General features: G+C 40.3%; 1 protein-coding gene across 3 annotated transcripts in view; it reads right to left on the bottom strand.

Moving 5' to 3' along the window:
• The window catches only part of MOB2 (MOB kinase activator 2), a 114,304-nt gene that overhangs the window by 45,613 nt on the left and 43,077 nt on the right, over positions 1 to 25,614 (bottom strand). Inside the window, exon 1 of one of the 3 annotated variants that reach the window (XM_071762446.1) lies at positions 12,530 to 12,727. The exons of the other annotated variants lie outside the window; for them this stretch is intronic. Within the exon in view, the coding sequence (XP_071618547.1) occupies positions 12,530 to 12,567 (38 nt within the window). The 5' untranslated portion in view covers positions 12,568 to 12,727. Of the gene's footprint in view, positions 1 to 12,529; positions 12,728 to 25,614 lie in introns of those variants that run through there. 3 annotated transcript variants of the gene reach the window in all.

Below are 25,614 nucleotides of genomic sequence, written 5' to 3'. Positions count from 1 at the left end.
GACACCACTAAGCCACTCTATCAGCCAGGCTCTTCAGAGAGAATTGTTGCTATTCTTTCCACCCTGCCCAAACCAACTGGAAATGGTGCGTTTCCATTTTTTGCTGGTTTAATGCTGTGACACAGCTCACCATGGAGCCATTTCGGATTCACTGGATATGGAAGAGAAACAGCAAAACCCCAGCTAGGGCTAGGAAGTGCCTCTGATGGGAGGTTTGTCACTCCAGTGGCTCAGCTGTCCTGTTCAGCAGTGCTTCTGCTGAGAGCTCCAACCTCTGCTTGCAAAGAACACTGCCCAGTGTGTAACTGCACTGGTTCCATCAGTGGGAGTGACAAGGCTCCAGACAGAGGGAAAAACTGCTCTTGCTCTGCTGTTCCACACTGCCAAGATGTGATCAATTCCACTGTAGGAGGAAGCCAGAAGTGCTCCAGAACACAGAAAGCCACTCAGACTTGAGACTGGAGAGGGGCAACCAAGGAGAAGAAGTTCAATGGCAAAAAACAGCTCAAGGACCATGGTCATAGATTACCAGAATAAAGTCATCTCCTCCCATACTTTCAGCTTTCTGACCACCCTTTGAAGGGTCCCACCAAGCTATAAAGAAAATCAACCCTGAGCATTATGCCTGAATCTTGAGGTATGTGTAAAGCTTAAAGAATGTATCTGGGGCAAAGATGGAATTGGCAATCCTCATGCTGAGGGGTGAAGAATGCTCTGAAAGAAACACTTTGTTAATTTTTTTTTTTTTTTTCATCTTCAGAGATGGATCTGTTTTGAATTCACACTGCTGTATTCCAGGATGTGCTTATAAATTCACACTTTTTGTTTCTTACTCACAGTTCCATAGCAATGAAGTTAAAACCCTTCATCTACCTAGACTTTCAATACTTGCAAAATACCAAGAGCTTGAATTATTTATGCAGCTCACTACATTTCTCTGCACCAGAAAGGTGCTCTCTCCCTCCCACCAAATGCCCTTCAGAAACCCTGTAATCAGTGTGTAGCTGATGGACTGAGCAAAAGCAGCAGACTCACACCCAACATAATGCCTGTGCAGAGCATAAAAGAGAAAAGGGAGCTGATAATTCTATAACCACTTTCTGAAAAGACCAAACCTTTGCTTTCAGTTCTTGAACCAGTTTTAGGAGTGTTGTTATTCACATATCTAACACAGGGACATTTGTAATATGACTTGTCCTGTACCTGAGGACTGCAATTCCACTATTGGTTACATATTGCATTATTGAGTGCATAATTCCTCCCAAAGAGAACAGAAAAAGGGCTTTTTGCCTTAAAAGGAGAGCAGAAAGAGATGAGCTCCAACTTGTTTTGAAGCCACCTCTCTGAAAGTAAAATTTATTTTTGTGATCTGTAGCAGTGGAGTTGACTTTAAAACCCAGCTGTCCCTGTTTGGAGTATTGAAGAGCAGAATGCACAGACAGGAATAATGTTCAGAATTTAAGGTGGGAAAAGTCTGGAGCGAGTCTTGTTCACATAGTGTGGGGCTGGATTGGAACAGCTGTCAAAATCTAAATGAATATACTTGGTCTTGGAGAAACAGCTGCCACACTTACACTGATAGCCCTCTTAGTCAAAGAAAAATCATTCCCTTCTTACCCTATACATCTTTACTGATGTTACAAAGCAATTAAAATTGCACTTGGAAAGAGCTGCAATTAATTTTCAAGTGGCTTAAGCACATGTTCCCTCCCTGCCACTATATCCTCTGTTCCTTGCACAGGTCACTCTTCCAAACTTAATAATCAATGCCAAAAATTAACCCATAAAACAGAAAACAAGGGGGTTGGCAAGAAATCCAGCAAGAGAAGGATTCTTTTTCTCATTTTTCAGCCAGTTTCTGTCTCATCAAACTTCGAGGGTGAGCCCCAGTGGGGCAGACTGCAGTAGCAGCATCCCATTTCCCAAAGGTTGAAGTGCAGAATTCCCTGTAACCTTCAGCTGGTGGCAGAGTCACGTTGAGGCTGAGGTGGGTGTGCTGTCACTGCCTGGCTTTTGTTTTCCAGAACAAGGAGAAAACACATTTTTCTCCTCCCTTGTCTGGGAAACAGGAAATAGATTCTTATACAGACTCTCCCACATACAGACCAGGCAGGAAAAAGGTGGTGTTTGGCAGCATTAAGACTTGTTCTTTAAATGCAGAGCAGTAATTATTGTAAGGCAAGAGACAGGATGGCTGGGCTTACTAATGTTTACTCACCCTGCTGATGCTGTTTTCAAATGTATTTATATTTAATGCAGAGTTACCCAGAAGTGTAAAACAGTTATTTTTACCTTAGTTTTCAGCCTTTATTTACCTTCACATAAAGGCAACAAATGCAAAGAAATTTGGCTTTTTAAATAACAGTGCAAGTTAATTAGTTCTTCAGCTCCTTATAAAGGGGCTGGACGTTTTTACCCCAATTCTATAAATGAAGCTGTAGTGTTTCAAGTGCAGAATAGAGCTCCCCAGAGCACAGGGAAAGTTCTACCTCTTCACTGCAGAAGCCATAAAGTAGCAGCAATATTGTCTTCAGCTCAGGGGGAAATATATTTTAGGAAGAAAAGTATGTTGGTTTTCTAGGAATATCACTCACTTCCTAACTGTAGTCTGTACATCTGGAAGGACAGATCTTGTTCATCATATGTATTCCATTAATCTATACTAAAAACCAGTAAAAGGGCAAGAATTAACCTGAATGGCTTTAACATGAAACAAGGCTTTCCACTAAAAAATATCCTGAGATGCTGAGTTTGAAAACTACCTCTGTATGAGCTACTTGAAAATATCCTAAAACTTGCTAAACCTAAAAGTATTCAGCTGACTGTTGTGTTGTTGGGGTTTTTCTGCAAGGCAGATTCTGAGTGCTTCTGTGACCACCTGCATCAGAAATCCTGACCCTATTTATCTAGGTACTGGAGAAGGCCTTTCTAGCTCTTGTTCATGGGAACAAACACAAAAAGCTTAACTCAGGAAAAAATTCAACAAGCTGAACCCTGAGAGGAGCTGTGGATGATACTGAATGAATACAAGCACAATTGTCTACCCTGGGAGGGTACCAAGAACTTATATATAGTTTACCTTTTGTTTTTCTATGGGGTGTCCTAGCTTACTTTTAGAATGCAAATTTTTGCATGAGGTTAATCTTTGTAGCACACTTTGAATTCATTCTAAGTTCAGAGCTTTAAAAAAGCTTTTCATCACAGAGGCAGTGCACAATGTAATAACAACTTCAACTTTCATCTCCTTTAGATCCCAAATTAGTTATCTGGCAGAAAATAAAAAAAATGGGAATGGGCTCAGTATCCAGTTCTTTCAGAGTTTATGCTGCCTATATTAAAACCAACTGATGTTCATGGAGTGCTATTAAATCAGCAGCTCTCAAAATGGTTTAAGTCCCATTTTTCTTTTCTGTAGCATGTGCCTCCATCATAAATTTGCATAATACACCCATATCACAGATTTCTCCACCATTGCATACGTACCATGACTTCCAGCTCAGTCCCCTCTGCCAGTCCCCCTCCCTTCCCCAATGCCAAAATCCTCAGCTTTCCACTCATTCAGTCCAGGAGTCTCCAAGCATGAACAGAAGACCCAGTTAAGTTTTCCAGCTCCTTGTCCAGACACAAGAGGCTCTCTCTCCTGACTTGCTCTCTACCTTTTCTTCTCTGTCCCCTGAGCCTTGGGGTTCACTTGCAAGCAGAGTGGCAAGGCCACACCAGGTGGTTTTCTCCCATGCTAGGAAAGGGAGCAGTCAGAAATTCAGGGCAGGCAAGCTCTGCAAGAAACAAACCCCTCCCAGCACAGGCAACCTCCTCTGTCATTAAGGGCCAGCATCCAGCACCTAATTAACAGCTCTTCCTGCACTGCTTCCAGGTCACCTGAGGAAGACCTGAGCATTGGTTGTCAGAGTTCCCCAGAAGGCATTTCATAGCCCTGGAAATGGCTACAAGAAAGCTATTAAAAGGTAATTTTCCAATTGAAAAACTTTTTCTGAAACAACAATCAACTCATACACAGGTCTGCCCAGTCCCTTCTGTCAGGTGAAAGGAGGCAAACGAAGTAAGTGCAGAATACTCTGCCATGAGAGAGGTGCTACAGACCTAGAAAAACACTTCAGAAACCCACTGTTTTTTCTAAGCCATACACTGGAACAAAAAGAAATCCCTCCTGTCAGGAATGGTCAGTCAAAGCAGCACAAATAAAAGGGAAAGGCTCCTTCAGCAACATGGTTCCCTCTGTGGAAAATCCAAGTTGCACAGAAGATGCCTTGGTAACTCCAAAGCCTCCTTCTCCCCTGGCACAGTGGAAGCTCAGATGGAACAGAGCCTCCTCTAAAGTAGTCTTCCCCCACTTGGCTGCACCAAACACAAAGTTTGCTGTTACCCACATTCACAAAAAGCATAAAAAATCCCAACTGCTTAGTATTAGAGTTCTAAATGGGAAGAAAATCTATCTCTTTCAAAAAGCCATATTCCAACCACTGAGAAATCAAATTATTTTAGTGAGAAGTTGGAATGAACCTGCAAAAGATCTAATTAATTTCAGTTCCTGAATAGCTACATTAATCTGTGCTTTTTAAGGTCAGACTAAGCAATCTTTTAGAGCTAGAAAGATTTTTTTAATACTCTTCAGTGTGGTGAGACTTCAAAAGGCAGCAGTTAACCCCATAAAAATATTTAAATATGTATTAAATCTATTTCCTCTTCAGAGTGCTCTATAAGCCATCACACATTACAAAAATCCTCTAACAAGCTCCACGAAATCAAATTATAATGAAAAAATTAAACTCCCCTCAGAAAAGTGCTGTCTTCCTGGATCAAGAATACACTCTTAATTAAAACTGACTGGCAAAAAGGAAAGACTTGTGTTTGAAAAGAACAGGTTCAAACCTCTGGGTAATGGAGCTGCACGACTGCCACAAAATAAAGCTCCCAAGCCAATAAAACCTGACATGCACATGAAGTCACTGTGGTGCTGTCAGCTCCCTAATATTCAGCATTAGGATCCTTCCTGCCAATGCATCCATCAGCAGGGCTGGTGTTCTCTGCCACACAAAATAAGTTCAAGAACTCCCATGTTCTTTGAGCTGAGCCAGCAGCAAAATGATGCTGAAGTGATAATTCCTGTGGCAGTGTTGGCAGGCTGGAGCTTTTGAAATGGAAGAGTGAAAAATTAAGCCAAACCAGTTAATAATGTTTTATTTCTTAAGTTTAGAGCACGCTATAAGCAGGAATCTCCTTAATGCAGCAATGAGGAAAGAAACCTCAATTTACAGCTTCATCCTAGGCAGAGTTTGACAGCAGGTACAGGAGGAAAACAAGCTCCTATTTAATCAGAACACTTGAAAAAGGCTTTTTAAATGTCTATATTTAATATATATGTTCACTAAACTTTCACAGTACTATCCCATTAAAAAGCTCTAGTCCTCAGGGGGAAGAAGCAGAAATAATGTATCAAAACATCTGCAATTTACAGTAACTGGTACGGAAGTTGAGAATTAATTTTCTGGCCCTAATTATTATTAATTAGCTGTAAATTGGGATGTTATTAGTTCTGGTATACAACAGATAAATTATATGGCTAGTCTTAGGGAACACTTCTGACCCTGCCTATAAAACTACCTTCATCATGAGCCCTGACCACACTACATACTCCACGAAGTAGTTTACTTGGAGGGGCTGTGACATAAAAGGTGCCAAAAATAATTAAACAAGAGAAGTCTGAAGTGTTTTGTTGTTCCCTGTTCTGGCCCCAGGTTGTTCATGGAACAACATCTTTGTAATACTCAAATCCTGAGTTTATCACCACCTGAGATTATAGAAATGCTTATAAAAGCAGGAATAGCAGCTGCCTTCAGTCTCTGCTGAAACATTGTTTAATACCAAGAGCTGAGACATATTTAGTAAATGAGTGTGTACTCATTTATTTGTATTACTCATTTTATTTCTATAGAACAAAAGGAAGAGGGAGAGAAGAATACACAGAGCTGCAAGACATGGAGCAGCACATTCTGCAGCTCCAAATTAAATCTTTGCTTCTAATGGAAACTAATAAAAATATTTGTGAAGAGTTCCTGTTAGCTGCACGTGGCTGTTACGAAGATGAACATATATTCCTATAGGTTATGCTTTGATTTAAATATTTCTAAATTTAAATAAATTTAAAGAAAAGTTGGAGACTAACTGATCAGGCCAGTTTTAAGATGTATTAAAATCAGCATCTTTATGTCACAGCCCAAGATTTCTTTTTTTTTTAACCACTCTTTCCACACAAAAAACAACGATTTTTGCCAACTAAAATAAAATATCACCTGGCATAAAGTACTCCAGAGTTGCTGAACTACATGATCAGTCTACACTATAAGCTCCACTGATCTGAGTAACTGGCCAATCAAGCATGACCCAAAAAAACTTTTAATATTTAATGTAAAATACTTGTTTGCTGTAACTCATCTGCAGCATTCACCATGAAAAAGGTCTGGTTCCAAACCCCTATCTGGGAACAGCTCTATTAAAACCAAAACAATGACTCACAGTGCCAGTTTTAATGAAATCTATTTAGAAGCATTACTTTTATACTTTTCCCATATAAGGCTTACAGTTTAGATCTTTATGATTACGTTGTTAATGATTATAAAAATGCCTAAACTGCTTTTCTCTCCTCATACATGAAAAAAATCCCAAGGAAAGCACGTGCAAGATCATCAATCTTGTGCTGTGGGACAAATCCTACCAGAACAGTCAGGCTAAGGACAGAGGACAACAGTTACAGAAATAATACCCACAATCTCTGCTTTGAAAAATGACATTTCTGAAGGTTAATTCCAAAGATTCACAATTGTAATTTTAGAAGTGGTTGAATATTTTGCACTGTATTTCCACCTCCCTCTATTTGGCAAAAATTCTGTTGCCTTCTCATGTAAGGTGGACAAGTAGCAGGATTGCCCATGATACATAAATAATGGGATGGTGGAGTGGAATTGCTGCACGTGGTTAAGTTCTTCTCACCTGACAGTGACAGTGAGGCAGCAGCCCTCCTGCTTGCTTTCAAGACCTTACTCTCCTTCTCCAGCTTTTGACAGCTCCATATCCCCTTCCAGAGTTCCTACAGTAGAACCAACATGAAGGTAGGAGGAGTCTTTGAGGTGCAGCACTGGGAAGCAACCAGAACCTGCACTAAGGAACCTCCAAGGTGTAGGGCAGGAGCAATCCCAAGCAGCCAGCAGCCTCCTCTGGCTCTGCTGGGTGTGGGGAAAAGGCAGCAAGCTGGGATCTGTCCTGATCCTTTGGCTGTGTCCCCAAGCAGTAATGACATGAGATGCAAGGAGGGAGACTTGGGAGAAAGAATTTTATAGAGGAAACTTGTGCTGTTTGGGAATGAGAAGGACATTTGCCACGTTTTGCTTGTGCTGAGGGGGTGTTCTCCCTCTCTACACACCCAGCACTCAAAATGTCCTCAGATTTGGATGTTCTGCATCCAAATGCACTACTGAAACGTTGTCCCTGCATCCACTGCAGCAATCCTACTCCTCTGCTCTGCTTTCCAAGGATAACAGCTTTGATTGCTACCCTTAGATGTTCCCTTTTTCATGATAAAACCTGTGGTAATTTGGGAGGGCTGTAAAGCAGTTCAGACAGCTGCTTCTCCTCAGATAAGGTATTTGTGTGTTCATACTACTTCTGTCTGCCAGATGAGTTATTTCAATAGACTCTCGTGAGCTGTTTCCCACCTCCTTCAACATTATTTTTCCTGCAGTTGCCACAATACTTTATAAAAAAGCTTTGGGAAGCAGACTTATTATGCTCTTCCAATTTTGGGGCAAAATAAACATAAGATACTACTTTTTCTCCTGTGTTTATTTTGCATCAGTGCAAGACAGAAGCACACAAGAAAAAAAAATTTTTTTCAATTTCAGTGCTTGGCTGAAAATCAAGAGTCATTAATTTAAAGCAGTGGCTTGGAACAGAGGAAACTGATCTTGGGGCCAACAATATTTTATCAGTCAGTTGAACATTCATCAACCATTAAGATATTCCTGAGTATTCAGTCCCTGCTTAATCTGAATTTGTTTCAAGGCAGTTACTTCTGCCTTTCATTATAGATAATCACCTTCATGTACACATTCTCCTGAGATTAATGCAGTGAAAAAAACCCAACAAAACCACCAACCCATCTCCAAGCAGAGCAGAACTCCATGAGCATTTTCAGAAGGGCCCAGGGCAGCATGGGGCAGAAAAAGGGAGATGTCAAACTATTGGAATTCTCAACTGAAACACCAAAATGACAAATTAAAAACAAAGTTTTCAAGAAGGCTGAGCAAGTGCTCCCCAAAAGCACAGGCACTGATTGAGATGATGGCTTCAAAAAATGAGTTTTCAAAGCTTCCACCCCTGCCTGATTTCTAAGTGTATGATACAGTCATGTTCCTTTGGCACTTGAAATGTCCCAGGAGAACATGCCACACAGCAGTAATGATGAGATAAAAAATATTTAGTATTTAAAGCATTTTACTTTGTGCTACATATTTATTTCAGTAAATAGCCTCTTGTGCATGCTGCTCAGTTTACATGACCAGGAGTTTGGGATGGTCACTATGCAGGAGTTGGAGAGATCAGTGCTTAATTTTAAGTCATCTTCAGACAGCTGTCAGGTTTCTGAACCTGCAGTGATACAGAAAATACTGCAGGCCAGGTGTGCCCTGCAGGGCCTTGTCACCTGCCACAAAACCAGAAGAGAATGATGGGGCACCACGTGTCTCACTGCCCAGGGTCATCAGAAATGTCAAAGTTGAAGCTGCACACTTGTTCTGGTGGACTGAGGTCATCTCTTGTGAAATGAAGGTTTGGATGTACACCCTTTTTTAAACTTAAGCCATTAGGAGAAAAATAGAAAATAGATGTGCAATCAATAATATTTGTTATTTGACACCTTACCAGTGTGCAAATATTTATACTGACTATCCAAATGCTAAAGGGCAGGAGAAGACAAACAAATAGCATTTGCTTTTTTCATTGTCAATAAACACAGCAACAAGTAAAGAAAGGGATATCACCCAAGATGATCTTCAAAAAAGATCATTTATAAAAAGAAACTTTGCAGTGCATGAAATATAATCAGCACACTACAGGTTGGCACATGAGAGTAAATCTGACTTAACATTGTCAAAGAGGTGCTGGCAGGTAATATTTCTACCTCAGTCTCAGCAAAATAAGGCAGGGCTCCTAACTCAGCATCCTCTGGTGCATCTCAGCACCAGCCCCATAAACACACAGAATGATTCCCCACTTCAAAAAGCAAGAGCAACCATGGCCATGCCCAGTCAGATCTGCTCAAACAACACCCATCAATCACTGCTTCTAAGTGAAACTGGATTTTACACCTGTGTCCAGTTACACTGTGTACTGTGTCCAGTTACACTGTGTACAGTTCAACACTCGTGTCACCTGAGGTTCAAAGGAGCTGGAGAAATGCCAGGCAGGGGGAATTTTTGCTGGTGCTATGTTTGAAAGCATTTTCAAGTATATTGGCTCCCCTCATGTCCTTCCTCCTCCTTCATGAGTTTACAAGTGCAGTCAGAGCCTGACCAAATCACACCCACAAAAAGAATTAGTTATTGTGATGACTCTTCCTACACTTTCTTGCTTACATGCAAAATCTAAAGCAAGAATTAAGATTTTCCTGAAAACTGGATTAAACATTTGCAGTTGGGGAGTGCCTTATGATGTAAAAGACATAACCATTAGAGAGTGGGCATCTCTATGCAAAAGATGTCAGGGTATTCACATAACCCCTCTGTCCTAGAGACTGGGCTTCTCCAGTCACCCTTTTTGGTTTCTTCATCCAAGACACCCAGATGCTGGCATCACCTAAAAGCACCACCACCTAGAGCTCCATAAACCACTCTGGGAGAACTTAATCTGCTAGGCATGATTTATTTAATTTTAAGAAAATGTGGATATATGGTCAGGAGAAGATGTTGCTTTCTCATTTCAAAAGCTGACAGTTACCATTCCTGAGCTCCCTCACAAATGCTCAGTTACACACTTGAATATGAACCTCCTGTTCAGTAGCTCCAGTCTACAAATTAAGATTCAATATAGCAGGAAGGTGCTAACAAAGTCACTGCTGATGTGAAGAATTCCCTCCTGTCACTCTTGGTGCACAACTTCTACGTTTTAACATCATTAGACATTTAGCAAAACCCCACCTTATCTGATCCAGAGTATACTCAAAGTTTATCACTGTACTCTGCAGTTACAACTCTGATCACACCTGGTATTTTAAGGTGCTTATGTTTGGCTGCATAAACCATCCCCTTTTTTCTTTTCTTTTTTCTTCCTTTTTAAATGAGAAGCTCAGTTTTCCTGCACTATATTGTAAATAGCCCAAGGTAAGTATGTTCCCCCCATGTTTAGGTACCTGGAGCAGCAGCTGTTCTGATTTGCCCTACAACATTCCACCCCACTAAGCTCCTCTCTCTCTCCTCAAGTGACCTGCTCAACAGGGAGCTACTGCACCTGACAAGGGGAACAATGGCACAAAACCAGCTGAAGAGCAAAACAAACCTTTCTGCTGACATGGTAAAAGTTTAGGCTAAACAGGAAAACACAGTGGAAGCTCTTTTTCCATTACCTTGCATTATTAAACCATCTAGGCAAGAGATAAACATAAAAGGAATTTCTTTAATTAGAGAAATTCATTCCTCAGCATCTGGTGTTTAATAGAGCAAAGCACATCAGCATGTCAGAATCTGATAATATTGGAGTCTTCCACAAGCTCCCAGTTGAGGCTTCTCTTTAGTTGGGTGCCACTGGTTTTCCTCACTGCACTACAGCACTACCAGTTAAATGTTTGCTGTAAAATGTAATGCCAAGTATGTACAGGGCCACAACAAGTGAAATTCCTTAAAATGATTGTGTAGCAAGTTGGAACGTGACAGAACAGATCCAGAGGGTGATCTTGCACAACTTATTTCCAAGAAGTTCTGTACCATGCATTCATTTTTAATAAAGCTCAAACCAACTGAAGATTGTGCTTCCCATAAGTAAAATCTAAAAAATTCCTTTAACACAAGCCATATCCATTACATTTTTTATTTCAGCACAATTTCTTGGCTTTGTAAACTGAGGTATGTCAGAAAGGGGCAAAAACCTCTGCAAAGAAGCAAGTTAATGTGAATATATTCTTAATCTCTATCTACTACAACCTCTAACTCACTGAGTGACAAACTCATCTTGCAGCTTAAAACCAAATACTGTAAGACTAACTTTGAATTATATTTCATTTTGTATGCAGTCAGATAATGGAATTTTTATTGCAGTTATAAAAAAGTTAAGAGTAAGCCAGGAAGATGTTAGCATCCATCCACTTTGCCATTTAAAAACCTAATGCAAATCAAATCTAAACATTTTAAAAATCAAATTTAAACATAAACTGACAAAGCAAAGGACCTTTTTAAGTGGCACTGTGCAAGCCAGTGCAGGAAAGAACACCACAGACCAGCTGAACAACAGTGCCAAAGCATTTCCTATCTGCTGTGTTTGCACAGCTCCATGCTTGTGCAGAGATTGCCTCTCAGGTAGGCAATGAGGTCAGGAGAGCCAGGCAGTTTTGGGTTAGTTTGTACACTTGTAATCTGGAATATATCTGGGCTTTTCAGGAATGCAGCACTAGGACAACTGCACCTTTTACTCCTTAAAAGGTTAAAAGCAGCAGCAATATAAAAGGACACTCCAAGACTTCCCAGCTTTCTTCATTAGGGAAGTCACCTGCTGGTACTAATGAACAGTTTACAGCACTGTGGAAGTGCCAGTCCTCTTCTGGTCTACTGTGCCAAGAAATAACACCTGCATCATATGAAGACATACAAGAATCTCATTTATAAAATAAAATTATACAGGAATACTTTCACTCGAAAATTCTGTTTCAATTATTTCAAAAAGATTCCTTACACAAGGACTAGGTAGAGAGTTATCTACAGTAATGGTATATTCTCTGTTAAAGAGAGGACTGAACAGAAATCACAGAGGAAAAATCAGTGAAAACCACAAAACTAGTAAAGTAACTCAGAATAGTTTAAAACTGTTTGAGCTGACTGCCTAAATTTAAAGTAAGCTGCATTCCCTATTGGGAGCACCACATCTCATTAGTTTAGCTCTTGTTTTTATCAAACGCATGGGGGGGTTTCTGGTAAACATTTTAAATAATTACCACAGGCATTTTTCTCAGGAATCACACAATTCCTGATGCTCTGGGATTTTCACTGAGCAGATCCACCTGACTGTAACACACAGACAGCTCAGATCAGCCCTTACCAAATGTACAAACTTTAAAATCAACTCTAACAAAATGCTGAAGCAAGCAAGCTAAACAAGCTGCACATTTCACAAGCTGTGATTCTCTGCTCTTTCTGAGACAAAAGACTTGGTCACTATTTCACATACCCCATCACTAGAAAGAAAAATAAAGGCTTCTGTTCTCACAGTGGTTTCATGATGAAGATTGAAGAGGATGCAGCCTCCTCCTTACCCGTTCAGTGTATAGGAACCATTCCTCTTGAGTCTCATTCTTGCAGATAAGAATCTCAGGAAAAAATCCAGAATGAGGTAGTTTGTCCTCCGTTAGCCCAGAATACAGGCACCTGTTTGCTGGTTGGGCTTTTTGTTCACCAGGGGATCTCTTTCCTGTTTCTCTGAGTCACCAGTCAGGAACAATGTGAACCTTCCACCAGAGCCCCGTTTTGCAGGAAGCCCGGAGGAAACTCACAGAAAGTTGTGTTTTATTGGTGAGCTGTTGTTCTTCCAGTTAGGCTGAAAGCAGCTTCAGATCTACTCCCTCCTTCTCCCAAGCCCTGCTGTGACTATCACTCAAGTATTCAGCACTACTCTCAGAGGCAACAGAACAAGAAGCCCTAAAAGACAAATACTCAGATTTTTTTCATGGTTTGTTTTTTTTTGGTTTTTTTTTTGCCCCTCCCCTAATATCATGCTGGAAACTATACATGTGGAAAAGGACACACAATGAGTACTTCCAGTTTTGTTTTTCATGTAGGAAGTTAAAACCAGGCAGATCTAAAGTCAGGCTTGAATGCTTGCAGAGAAAAATATCCTCCAGCAGTCCAGTTCTGGGCAGGCTGCCCTGCATAAATCAGGCAACTGCACTGCCTTGATGAGGCTGTTTTGCTTTCCTTTCTGTTCACCCTACTATTCCCTGAGAGCTGTGAACTGAGCTCCAGAGCTCAATGTCTGGGCCAGAGGAGTCCATCTGCCACACAAAGCAAAAATTACTCCAGGTAATAGTTGATCATTTACTGTCTGTGAGCAAATCAACACTGACTCAAGCAATAAATCAGATGAAAACCAACTTTCACAATGCATGTTGAAGGGCTGTCACCTGTGGGCTAGAGGAAACAACTCCAGGGTAATGGGACAACTGCACACCAGCCAAATAGAAAGTATTCAGTACTTAAACAGAGGGAAGCAACAGGAAGGGTCCTGCAGAACTCTGAACTAATTATGACATTATTCTGATTTTACTGGCCCAAATGTCTAAAGACAGGGTGTTTGTCAAGCTGAATTTTCATCTTGATTCCATTTTATCATAGTTCTTTCAGATTTGTCAGCTGAATATTTAACAATTATAGAAAGCCAACCTAGAAATAAGAGACTTGCTTCATTTCCTTCTAGGTGTCTGAGATGATACAGTTAGAGTGATCAAATATACCTGGATAGGGACTGATCAGATCACCAATACTGAGAGAAAAAAGGGTTACAATGAATAACAGGATGAAGAAATCCACAGTGTCATACTGTTGATAAAAGGCAATGAGCCTCAGCTGTACATATATGCTGTGTCTGCAAGACAGAAAGCAATTCTCAGCACCTCTGAGGCTTCCCCTGGAGTACTGTGCCCAGCCCTTGGCACCCTGCTTGAAGACAGATGAAGAATTAGCTGGAGGCCAGAGAACACCAAGATTATTCCCTATCTCACAGATGAGAAAACTGAGGGAGGAAAACAAGATAAAACCTTACCAGAACATAGAACACCTCTGTAAAGAGAAAGGAAACAGAATGTTCTTCCTGCTCTGTCCAACACAGAGAACTGAATTATGCAAGGAACAAGCCAGCTTAACTTTAATTATTTTTGGTTTGGGTTTGGGTTTTGGTTTTTTTTAAGTACAGGAATATTAGAGTCTCCAGTACTGCATCTAGTCAGCCAGGACTGATGAGATGACCTCTATAGGTCTCTCTCATCTCCATCTCTCCTGGATTTGCTCCCATTATGAGCTGGGAGAAAGAATGAAAATTGTGCTGTGTAACCCCATGAGACAAACTAACTCAAGACAAACCAGAATACAGCATGCTTTAGATTTTTTCCCCTCAAAATAAGTTATACTGGCCAGGACTGCAAAGAGGTCCAGGGGGTTCCCACCACAGTGGTAGCACCACTCTGCTTTTATCATCTAAGTCATGGAAAAAAAACACACTTCATGTCCTGAGTTTTGCAGAGATCCCACATGCTGGGTGGCACCAGGGTTTGGTTGTTCCAGTTGCTCAGGTCAGGCCCCAGTGTCCCTCAGGTGACAGTGAAGATTCACTATGGCCACAGAAGAGCTAAAAGTCAGGTCCCTACAGGCAGCTGCCTCCCAGTGCTGGAGAAAGCAGATACATGGTATTGGAACCTTGTCAAAGAAAACTAGGATGACTTATTTCATTATTAATTTAGAGAAGAAAAAAAAGTTAAAGCTAATAAATACATTTTTTAACTCTAATATTATTTCTAAACACTCTGCAAACCCAGAATCAAGCAAAAACTTGAAGTCACTTCTTAGAGGCTAAGATTTCCACAGAGTTTTTAATTGAAATACATTATGTCCCACTAAACAGATGCATTTGAGTTTATAATCAAAGCATACATGACACTGGAAGGGAGTGCATCAGCAATATGGAACAGAGGAGTTAGCATGAGGTGGTATCTGATGACAGCTACTGAACACTCAGTATTTTGTAATGTACCCAAAAAAGCAAAAAAAAAAAAAAAAAAAAGTCAGATCTTCACACAGCTTTTTTAAGACTTCTGTATGCAAAATGTGATGAACCCACTAAGCATTTCTAAACATTGTTTTTACTTGCTACCTAATTTCTTAAAAATAAATTTCAGCATTCTGTTGCTGCAAGCAGCTGCTGTTTTTTCCAAACTCTGCTTCAGTCAAAAGACACCAATGCTTATTTTTTTTTCACTCCCTCATGCTCTTTAAGGGAATACAGCAGTCCAAGGCTATGTGTTCTTTAACATCTCCATCTGAAAACTATTAGAGAAAGCCAGCAACTAAATATAAACTGTCCTGCCAGAGCCAGATCCCAAAATGTTATCATGGATAAAAGAACACACCACAGAAATACAGCTAAAGCCTACTTGCAAATACAACTGCTTCAGAAACAATGAATTCCTTCTGAACAATTCCTTCCTTCTGAATGCTTCAGAGAGGTCTTCTGGAGAAGTGTGTTTGGTTAGCAAAGATTAAAAACCCCTTTATTTTTAGTCAACATGAAAATAAGGATGATAAATTAACATAAGTAGGCAACTCTATGGTGAGGCAGCTCTATCCTACACATATTCTCTCTTACAGTATTTTAATTATCTGCACCTAAAGAAATATATTTTCTCTCCCTACACACATTCCAGAGAGCACAGACAATCTGATTTTTCATTACTGTGGTGAAAACACATGGGAGAAAAGAAAACATCTTTATGTCTCTTAAGGTCTCTTCTGACAAGTAAAGCATTCTAACAGTCCACTTCTCTTTCATTCCCTTCCCTAAACACAATCCATAAACTTTAGCATGGATTATTTGTTCCCAGGCTAAACATTCATCCAATTACTGCTCTGCTTCTGAGGGGAATTTCAACAGGACCATTTGGCCCAGTTATTCTGGCTTTTAGCTCAAAGTACAGTTCTTTAGATAACAAATTAGTATAAATGGGTTTTCAACCAGCTCCCAGCCACTTTGTGCTTTCAAAACCAGCATTAGAAAAATTGTTTCAATTACTGTTTAAAAGAAATTTCTTCGTTTAATAAGGAAATGTACATGTTAAGTAAAAAACTGGGTACAGAAGAGAATAGCTAGTCCTCTAATCCTTGAAAAGACTTATAGTGCACTCAGATCTTAATTATTCATCCAGGAGGAGTTTTGCATATGAAAGAAACATCTTTCTCCATCTAAAAAGAAACACTCACTACCAACCTTAGTTCTCCACATCTGGTCAGGAAAGAGGAGAGAGTGTGCCCATATATACCCTGTTTTCCAGAGCCATGGCTTTTTCACCAGTGTTTAAGTTACTTCTACAACATTTTGTGTTATTTTAAATGTGTATCCTTGATCCATTCCCTCCAATGTTAGTGAAAAAAACTACTTCAATTGGCCCCACTATTGAAGAGAACCCCTTACTCCCTTTCTCTGGAAAACATCCACTAACTTAATGCTGGTTTTCTACTGCCTAGGATTGTGACTTGCAGTGAAGGGCTGGCCAAGTTAATTCCCAAGATAATCAAGGAAACACTGAATTGTTACAAGAAACAGATTTGAGTCTATTTTCTGGTCTGCTTATACACTTACAGCACTTGGTATTAGTTCACATATCAAACAGGACACTGAACAGTCCCTTCTACTTAACTACTTAGCTAACTCAGGGTTAATTCAAACACTGATATTAGAGAAAAATGGAGCTTACAGATCAGGATCAGTCGTTGCTGGATAGGGAATAAAACAAAGTAAAAGGAAATGAAAGTTTTCCCCAAATTCTGCTAATTCACTCTGCACACGAAGATAGTGCTGCCTCAGCTTCAGCGTGAAGGGACTTCTTTGCCAAAGCTGTAAAGAAATCCCATTCTACTGGGGCTTCTGGTTTAGTATTGGAAAAAAAAAAAAAAAGAAAAAGGAAAAAAAGAAAGAAAAGAGAAAGAAAGAAAAAAGAAAAAACCCTGTGTGGGAACACACAATATCCCAGTGAAGGCCATATCACAGCACATTCCCTATAAACAAACAGCTGTAAATTTGCTTTTTAAGAGAAGATTGGGGTTTGGTTTGGTTTGGGGTTTTTTAATGAATACAACAGCCAGTCCTGATTTAAGGCAAAGATGACATCAGCACTGAAAGGGTTATTGTAAGCACTCCATAATAAGCAAAACAGGACAGTGTTGGAGAAAGTAACAGAACTGAAATAACAGAAACGCAATCCGCCTGGAAACGGAAAAGGGTGGGAGAGCAGCCTACTGGACCAGGGGAAAGCCAGGGTTTATAAATTTAGACAGAAATACACCCCCACACAAAACTTCTCAAGTAGAAGGATGGCAGGGCAGACAATTTACAAGGCCTTTATATAAATTCTGCCTAATCATTCTTAATGGACATCTGCCCGTGGCTTAATACGGGAAAAATCAAGCTTTCAGTGTGTGCCAAACTGTCTGAAACTCAAACCTTTGGCACGTTGCTTGCTTTAATCCCACACTTTGGGCAGTTTCCTGGAGGTAGGTTTGGAGCAAATGAACACAGACAGACCTCTCTTTGGAAGGGCTGTCCAAAAGAGTTAATGTAATGCAAGTTTGGTATCAGACTTCACAGCACTCAGCTTCTCTTTAACTTCTCTTAAGCAATTTCTAGGTTTTTGAACCTGAAGCAGCTGGACAGAAATTAATAATCAGGTTCAGTGTTACAAATTGTGTACAGATTCTTAAGCAGGGTTAATGAAATACTGTGGCAAAATGAGTTTTTCAGGTGGGAGCTCCCTGCTTCATGCAGGTGGGCATTCAAACCAGCCACATGAACAGCACTGATTCATATGACTGTGGCAAACAGCTGTACAGTGTGAAAACTGCCATTCAGATTAGCCCTCCAAACTTCTCCTATCTCAAAGGAAGGCTCATAAAGTAACAGAATAAATAGTAAGAGAAGATTGATGTTCTTGGCAAGAGCATCAAGCAGGTAGTTTAGAGCAGGCACTGCCCCTTCAGCCCAAGAACAGGAAAGAACTGTATGAGTAACTAAAATGCCCCACCCAGAAAGCCCCAGTCAGTATAAAAGTTTCTGCTGCAAAATTTAGCTGGTGATACAATCCAGGAGAAGTCTGGAAGTACCACAGAAGGAGAACAGGAGAGAAATTTCTGAGAAAGAGGTGAGCTGAAGTTAACTGCACACAATCAGACACAGACAAATCCCTCCTGCCTGTAAAACAAGAAGGAAAACGTGGTCATGTTTTCTGCTACAGACTTGCTGCTTTGTTTTTTCCCCTTTTCCTTTCTGCTACAAGCAATTTTTTCACTAAAAAAAGAGTTTAATATTAGATTGGTTTTGCTAATGATGAAACAACACCCAGATTCCAATAGAAAAAGCTGCTATTCTGAAAGTAAACCACTTGTTAACTAGTTAACTGAGAAAAGGAAGGCAAGTTCCTTAAATATTAAAATCAGGGCTGTAATTTTGGTCAAATACAGAACAAATCATTAAAAATAAGAAGTATCAGGAAATACAATTGGATAATATTGGTATAAATTTCTTAAGGTGGACTGCATGCCAGATATGAGTGAGCACAGAAGTGGTAAGATGTGTAACTATGTGCTCAGTCATTCACATATTTTTAATTTGAAACAAATGAAGTGCCAGAGCCCCACTCTCCAAATCTCCTTCTAAGCTTGATTATGAGCTTGCTCTTGCACATCCTCAAAGATTTGTTCATCCCTTCCATTACCAACCTTGGCACTGCATGGGCAGACTGATGGGGCTCAAGAATGACTCCTGCATTGTGGTAAAGGGATCAGTAAGTTCTAAGTTCAGGCTGCACATGCAGATTCATATTGCCAAATATTATAATTTTAAGAAAATTATTTACTTAAGAAGCTTAACATTTATACCTGGAAAAGAAAACAAACCTGGCAGCCATTAAGTTGCTCTTCTGCAGTTTCTAATTCAGATTGATCTGAAGTATCTGTGCAAAAATGAGTTGGGAAGGGAAACACTGATCAACCCTCTGCAATTCAGTATCCAGTAAAAATCTAAACAAAGACTTCTGCACCATGGAATACAGTTGGCTTTGACCAGAGCAATTCTGTCTGAGAAATGGGACTTGTGAGTACTAGGGGTGGAGACACCAAAGATTAACAAAAAAAGCCTGCAAATCCAAACCCTTATGCTACAGGAAGACAACTATGATTAGAAGCCTTTAGCTTAATCTATCAGTTGCTGACTGGTATGAAAAGAGGAGAAAAGTGAAGAATTGAATTTCAGAATAAATTCTGGTCAAAAAAAAAAACAAAAAAACATCTTGCATCTGGAGAGCCACTTACCAGACATGCTTTCTGTGATACACCTTCAGAGAGAAGTGAATTTACTGTCTGAAAAAATTAAATACAATATTACTTTTGCAGATTATTCTGTACCTTTAAATTAAGACAGGTAATGAAGCAGCTTCTTTGAAATGAAGTGCAGAGTGAAAAATACAGCATGTGTCAATGGCAAAGGCAGCAACATGAATCATTTGAACACTGTTTTTTTAGGTCCTAACAAAGCCCTTGCCAAATTGGACTACAGCTGCTGTTATTCATTTTTGCAAGACCCTAAATGCTCAACAAAAAAGTCTTTGTAGATGAATCCCAGGCATAACTCTAGCCATCCATCCTTTAAAAAAAGGCAAGAATACTTCACCCCAGAGTCTGAGCCTCATATTTGAGAACATCAGAACATGAGCTAACATTTCTATATCACTTTTGGAAATTATTATAGCACTTTGGAAAAAACAGCCCTCAATCCTTGCAACCTATGTCATCCCAGTGATTGTTACAGAATGGAAAAACCCAGAAGGAAATGGCTATAAAGTGGGACAGAGAAAAGGAAAGGGTTTGGAAACAAAATTTAGATCTCAGTACTCTTTCTGTCTTTCTGCATTACTGAGGATAAGCTACACATGGGACCTTGATGTAGCCTGTATTTTCATTACTTGAGTAAGGCCAAAATACTGGGATTTCAGTATCAAATAGCTGGTGGCTATAAATGTTAGATTCCCCAATATTTAAACAGTTGAACCCCATGAATGAATAAGCTGCTACATCTACCTGTCAGCTCATGTCTTCCACTTTCTATCTCCTTCTCCCAGAGCATTAAATGGCAATATTGACACTTCAGGAAGCACTTGGATAGCCAGAAACTGAGAAGATACAAAGTCTGGGGTTTTATGACTTGGAACGACTTATGTCAAGCCAAAAACCAACTGAAAAAATAACAAAATTCAGAAGTCTTCAGCTCTCAATTCAAACCTCACTGGTTAGGTCTCATGCCTTTCAAAATGCCTCTTGCATGAGAGAAGCTGCATTTCAGTTCTGAATAACTCCCCTGCCCTCTCTCAGCTGTGCACACACACAGACTTTCTCTAAGGGCTGTTGTTCACCATGGAGCTCAGCTCTGAAGCAATACTGTAGAGGCACAGATTCAAACTTATATTCTATTTTCTCAAGTCAGAAATTAAAATTTAAACATTGTACACCCACCACTAAATTTCATCCCAACTTTACACAACTGCTGCCTGGCCACATTTCTGGTTTTATAGGTTTCCACTGAGAAGCTGTCTGCCTAGTAAGTCCAATTCAATCCCTACCTCTCACTTACATGATGTATCCCATCCCCTCATAAGTCCTAGAAGTGTTGAGCTGATCTGAAAGGTCTCCAGAGATACAGCAGTATTCTGCTTCAATAGCCAATGGGGGATCTGGGAGAATAAAGCACAATAATCATCTTTTGGGAATAAAGTATTTTCTTCCTGGCAAAAGATGGAATAACTCCATGTTAAAAGTACAGTTTCTAAGCTACCATCAGAATTTTTACCCTTTTACTTTGCCCCTACCTAGAAGTAGTCAAGGAGAGTGACCAATCTTGCTGCAAAGACCCAGGTTAGATGAGAGAGAGTTTCTGGCCACTCCAGATTTAATAAAACTCTTTTAAAAGGTTTGCAGAGCTTTCCATTTCTGATTCAATCCCAGGGAGTCACCAGAACAGGTTCTGAACTGATTGCTGCATCCCCAGAAAACACTGAGAGCATCAAACGAGCATCATGCTTTAACTCCACACAGTATTACAAAATCAACTTGCACAACAACAGCTGAAACCACACTTATTTTAAAATTTAGGCTATATCTTAATTAAGAAAAGTCAATCCTGCTCTGTTTTTACATTCTGACAATTCATAATGAAAAAATATGAAAAAATATACCCTGTTGATACATGCAACCAGGCTCTCCACATCCACACTAATGGACTATCTGCTTGTTTTAGAAAAAAAAAAAAACAAAACACCAAAACTCATTGCATTGCCATAAAATAAGCTCAGAACAATGAAAATTAGAAAGGAGTATTTTTGTGCTTTTGCTGCTAACCTTTAAAAAACATACCTATGTGAATTTAAGCTTTATTCTTCATAAGAGCTTTAAAGCTCTTCAGTTTTCAGTGAATTATTACCAGGGCACTCACCAGTTTTGGTCTTACAGCAGACATAACAGTTCTTATAAAGATTTGCTGCAATTGTCAGCATTTTTTTATTGTTATTTTTTACAGCCTTTAATTTTCTCCATATTTAACACTTATTTATGCACTTATTTAACAATATAAACCAAAGACTCTGGATAATCAAGCAAGATGCTTTATCTCTACATCTGAAGCTGCAAGTGGCAGATAAATTATGCAAGCACCTCCATAACACTAAATCCAGAGTCCTTGTCTCACTCCTTTAATGTCTCTGCCTCTTCAAGTTTCCTCCTCTCTCCACAAGAGTGGCTGATATTTTATGTTTATGACCAGATTTAGGGAATATCACTGCAACACATTTGTTAATATTGCTCACCATTTTTTATTAACTTATTGACCAAGATGTCAAGTCCAAGGTTTTCCTCCTACACATTAGGATCATGCTTACTTTCAAGGCTCATCTTTCCATTCTCTTCCATGCCCAATGCACACAGTTTGGCATAAATCACCCCAAAATCCAATTGCTTCCCTTAGTGCATCACTAACCAGCACCCCTGATGCTCCAGACTCCATGATAACAAAGAGTTCATACCATGGGTAGGGGATAAATTAACAATATGCTCTGAGGAGAGGCTATGTATGTGTGTCTGTATGGATTTATTTCCATAAAATTTCATCTCTCACCTGCAGGTATTTTAACAAAATCCCATCCTATTGCTCCTCAAAAACCCAGTGACACATTTCAAACGTCACAAAAGCACAAAAGCAAATGCTCAAAGAGGAAAAGCAACTGTATTTTCACTGAGTGTATAGAGACAATTGTCATAACTTTAATTTGTGTTTTGTCCTTCTCTGCAGACAGTGCAAAAGAGATTCAATTTAAAAGCTCTTTTCCATGGTTTTCTTGTGACAGGTGAGAAACACTGCCTCGAACTCAACAAGCTTGCTGAGAGGACAGGATGTTTTTCAAGCTCAAAATGATACTAAATCACTCGTGTGCTTTTTCCTCATTAAAGCTTTGCTCTCTCCATGTTGTCATACTGCTCTGTGCTCCAGTCCCAAAAACCACAAGTCAAAAAGGTTATAAAATTTCTGAAGTTACTGATGCAGAAATGGCAGTAACCTAAAATCCTGTCATTTACAAGAAAAAGGAAAACTGAAGACTCTTTCAGCAAAGAATCACACTGATCAACTACTGAAATTCCTTTTCTGACAAGGTACTGTTGTATAAAAGGACTAAAGACATCCAGGAAAAGGCTTGCAAAAGAAAAGAACATGTCACACCCCTCTTAAATTTACCAAGTAATCCAGCTTACCACTATTCAACTCTAAAACATTTAAGGATTTTGGTGGTATCCTGGATTTATTTCTTCCTCAAGAGCAAGATGCATTTAACCCTGTAAATTGGTACTGCACTGTGCAACACCACGCAGCTGTGCTCTGATCCCTGGAATTCAAAATCCATATTGGAGCTGAAGAACAACTGAGCCTGAGCAGACTCAACCTGTACTTCCTCTAATTCCATATTCAAATGGCAGCTGTGTGCAAAGCCTCTGAAACAATTCCAGTCCTTCCTGCTACACTCCTGATGACACCAGGAGTCATTTAGAGGGAAATGAGGAGGAACACTGGTGCTGTGAAAGGATCTACTTTTTCCATGTTAAAAGTTTATCATATTCATACAGTTTTCAAGGTCACAGCTATTAACATGTAAGTTAGAAATTCTAGACCAAGATTTCTCTGTTAGACATCTGGTCTTTGGCTTCATAATCCTGCCAGGGAACTGTATTAAAACATGAGGCTAAAACGCTACTTTACTGAACAACTACCATGAAGAACCTAAAAATCACTTATTGTATTGATGGGATGCTGATTCCAGAACTGTGCCTCCCCTTAGGTATCATGCCCTCATTACTCCATTAAGTTTTAATTAAACCCTAAACTATGGGCAGTGATCTAACCAAGCAGGCTGATGTACCTGATTTTTAAAAATGCTCTGGAAATCTCCTCTTACCCTCAGGAAATCTTTCTGCAACCACTCAGTTCTAGCAGGCCACTGAGCACTGCCACTTCATTTAAGACCCCACAGCCAAGGTCAGGAACATGGATACACAGTAGACATTTGAGGATACTCCTGGATTTCATTTTCAGTTTTCAGAAGCACTTTGTGAAGGAAAACAGCTCGGTTCTACATAAAGTCTGATTTTCTCTAGAACCAATGTCTTGGCCTTCTAAAAGCATTATTTAGTTAATAATGGCTCTGAAATCTTGTTAAGAATCAGTTATTATGTGCATTGGAAAGGCGAGTAATAGGGAGGAGCTGCTTCATAATCATATTTATATATATCTTCAGAAATGAAAACTTGCTGGGTTTCAACTTAATACTTAACAAGACAGCACACCAAGCAGAAATAATTACCATCATCTAGCTCTTTTTCCTTAAAAATGCACAACAGGTGATGCAAAGAATTTTCACTGCAAGTTTTCCCAGGAAGCATAATGCTCCTAAAGGAGGAAGAAATGGGTGGTGTGATGAGCTGACATTTCCACTCTAAAACCAGTATAAAGATGATGCCATCCTCTCAGGCCAAATGGAAGAATGGTGTCCTCCAGTCCTGCAGCACTTACTGAAGCATGCTGAGGGAAAAAATAGCCCAGCTCACTGGCTTTACATCAGCAAAATAATTCAGAGCAGCATAGTCCACTCATAACATCATCTGACCTGACTGCAGCAGAACCCACCACACACCACACTGAAGTGAATCATAGAATCATAGAATGGGCTGGGTTGGAAGGGACCTCAGAGCTCATCAAGTCCAACCCTTGCTCCACTCCCCCCGTGGTTCCCAGCCCATGGCACTGAGTGCCACATCCAGGCTCTTTTGAAATAGCTCCAGGGATGGAGAATCCACCCCTTCCCTGGGCAGCCCATTCCAATGGCTGAGCACCCTCTCCAGAAAGAAATTCTTTCTAATGTCCAACCTAAACCTCCCCTGGCACAACTTGAGACCTCTTGTGCCCTCTTTTCTTGCTGAGAGTTGCCTGGGAGCAGAGCCCAACCCCCCCCTGGCTCCAACCTCCTTTCAGGGAGTTGTAGAGAGTGATGAGGTCTCCCCTGAGCCTCCTCTTCTCCAGCCTCAACACCCCCAGCTCCCTCAGCCCTTCCTCACAGGACTTGTGCTGGATCCCTTCCCAGCCTCCTTGCTCTTCTCTGGACCTGCTCCAGCACCTCAATCTCCTTCCTGAGCTGAGGGGCCCAGAACTGGACACAGGACTCGAGGTGTGGCCTCACCAGGGCTGAGCACAGGGCCAGAGCTTTGTGACACAGCTTTGTAACAAATCAAACATGGCAGCAGCAAGATAAAATTTAAGCCCAGCTGGCACCATTTTATCTTTCTAGAAACCTTTTTTACTTCAAAATCCTTTGTATGCCAATAGCTACAAATGTCAATACCCCTTTCCACAAGGGAAAAAGTTCCAAATCACTCAGAGGAATGGTTGTAACAAACAACTAAAATGACTTCCCATACATAAAGCAGTAAATGGAGAGGGGCTCAGGCCTGGGAGGAAAGTTCTCCTTATCTGCATCTCACCCTTAGCAGCACTGTGAACTCCAGAGCAGTGACAGTGAGCAGCTCCCCTCCTCCAACCCAGTCTCAGACACTTCCTGTCTCCACTGGCATTTATTTTCAGCCCTCAAGATTCCTTTCTATATGTTCCAGGAACCTCCTAGCCATCCTCTGTCCAGATGGCAGACTTCAGCTGAAGGGAGCAGGGTCTTGGAGAGTCTTTTCTTGGCCAGCTTCTCAGCAGCCTGCTGGAACTCAGAGGCAGGCTGAGTCCTGCACAGACAAGGCTCTGTTGCACTGCAAAAGCCCTTCAATCCCTCTCCACAGTTTTCCTCAATGCCCTCTTTGTCTTCAAACAAATTTGTCTTAAACCTTTTAACAGCCTCTGCTTTCCAGGGGCATGCTTTATACAATCTCCTCCCTCCAAAGCTGCAGAAAGCCAAAGAAAGGGCAAAGGAAAGGGGTCTGAAACAATGATCCAGCACACAGAGCCTCACTTTTCCTTACACACAAAGCAGATGCTATTTTTAAAAGCAGA

The sequence above is a fragment of the Heliangelus exortis genome, chromosome 18, assembly GCF_036169615.1.
Source record: "Heliangelus exortis chromosome 18, bHelExo1.hap1, whole genome shotgun sequence".
NCBI lineage: Eukaryota > Metazoa > Chordata > Aves > Apodiformes > Trochilidae > Heliangelus > Heliangelus exortis.
This window is presented reverse-complemented; position numbering and strand designations above follow the sequence as displayed.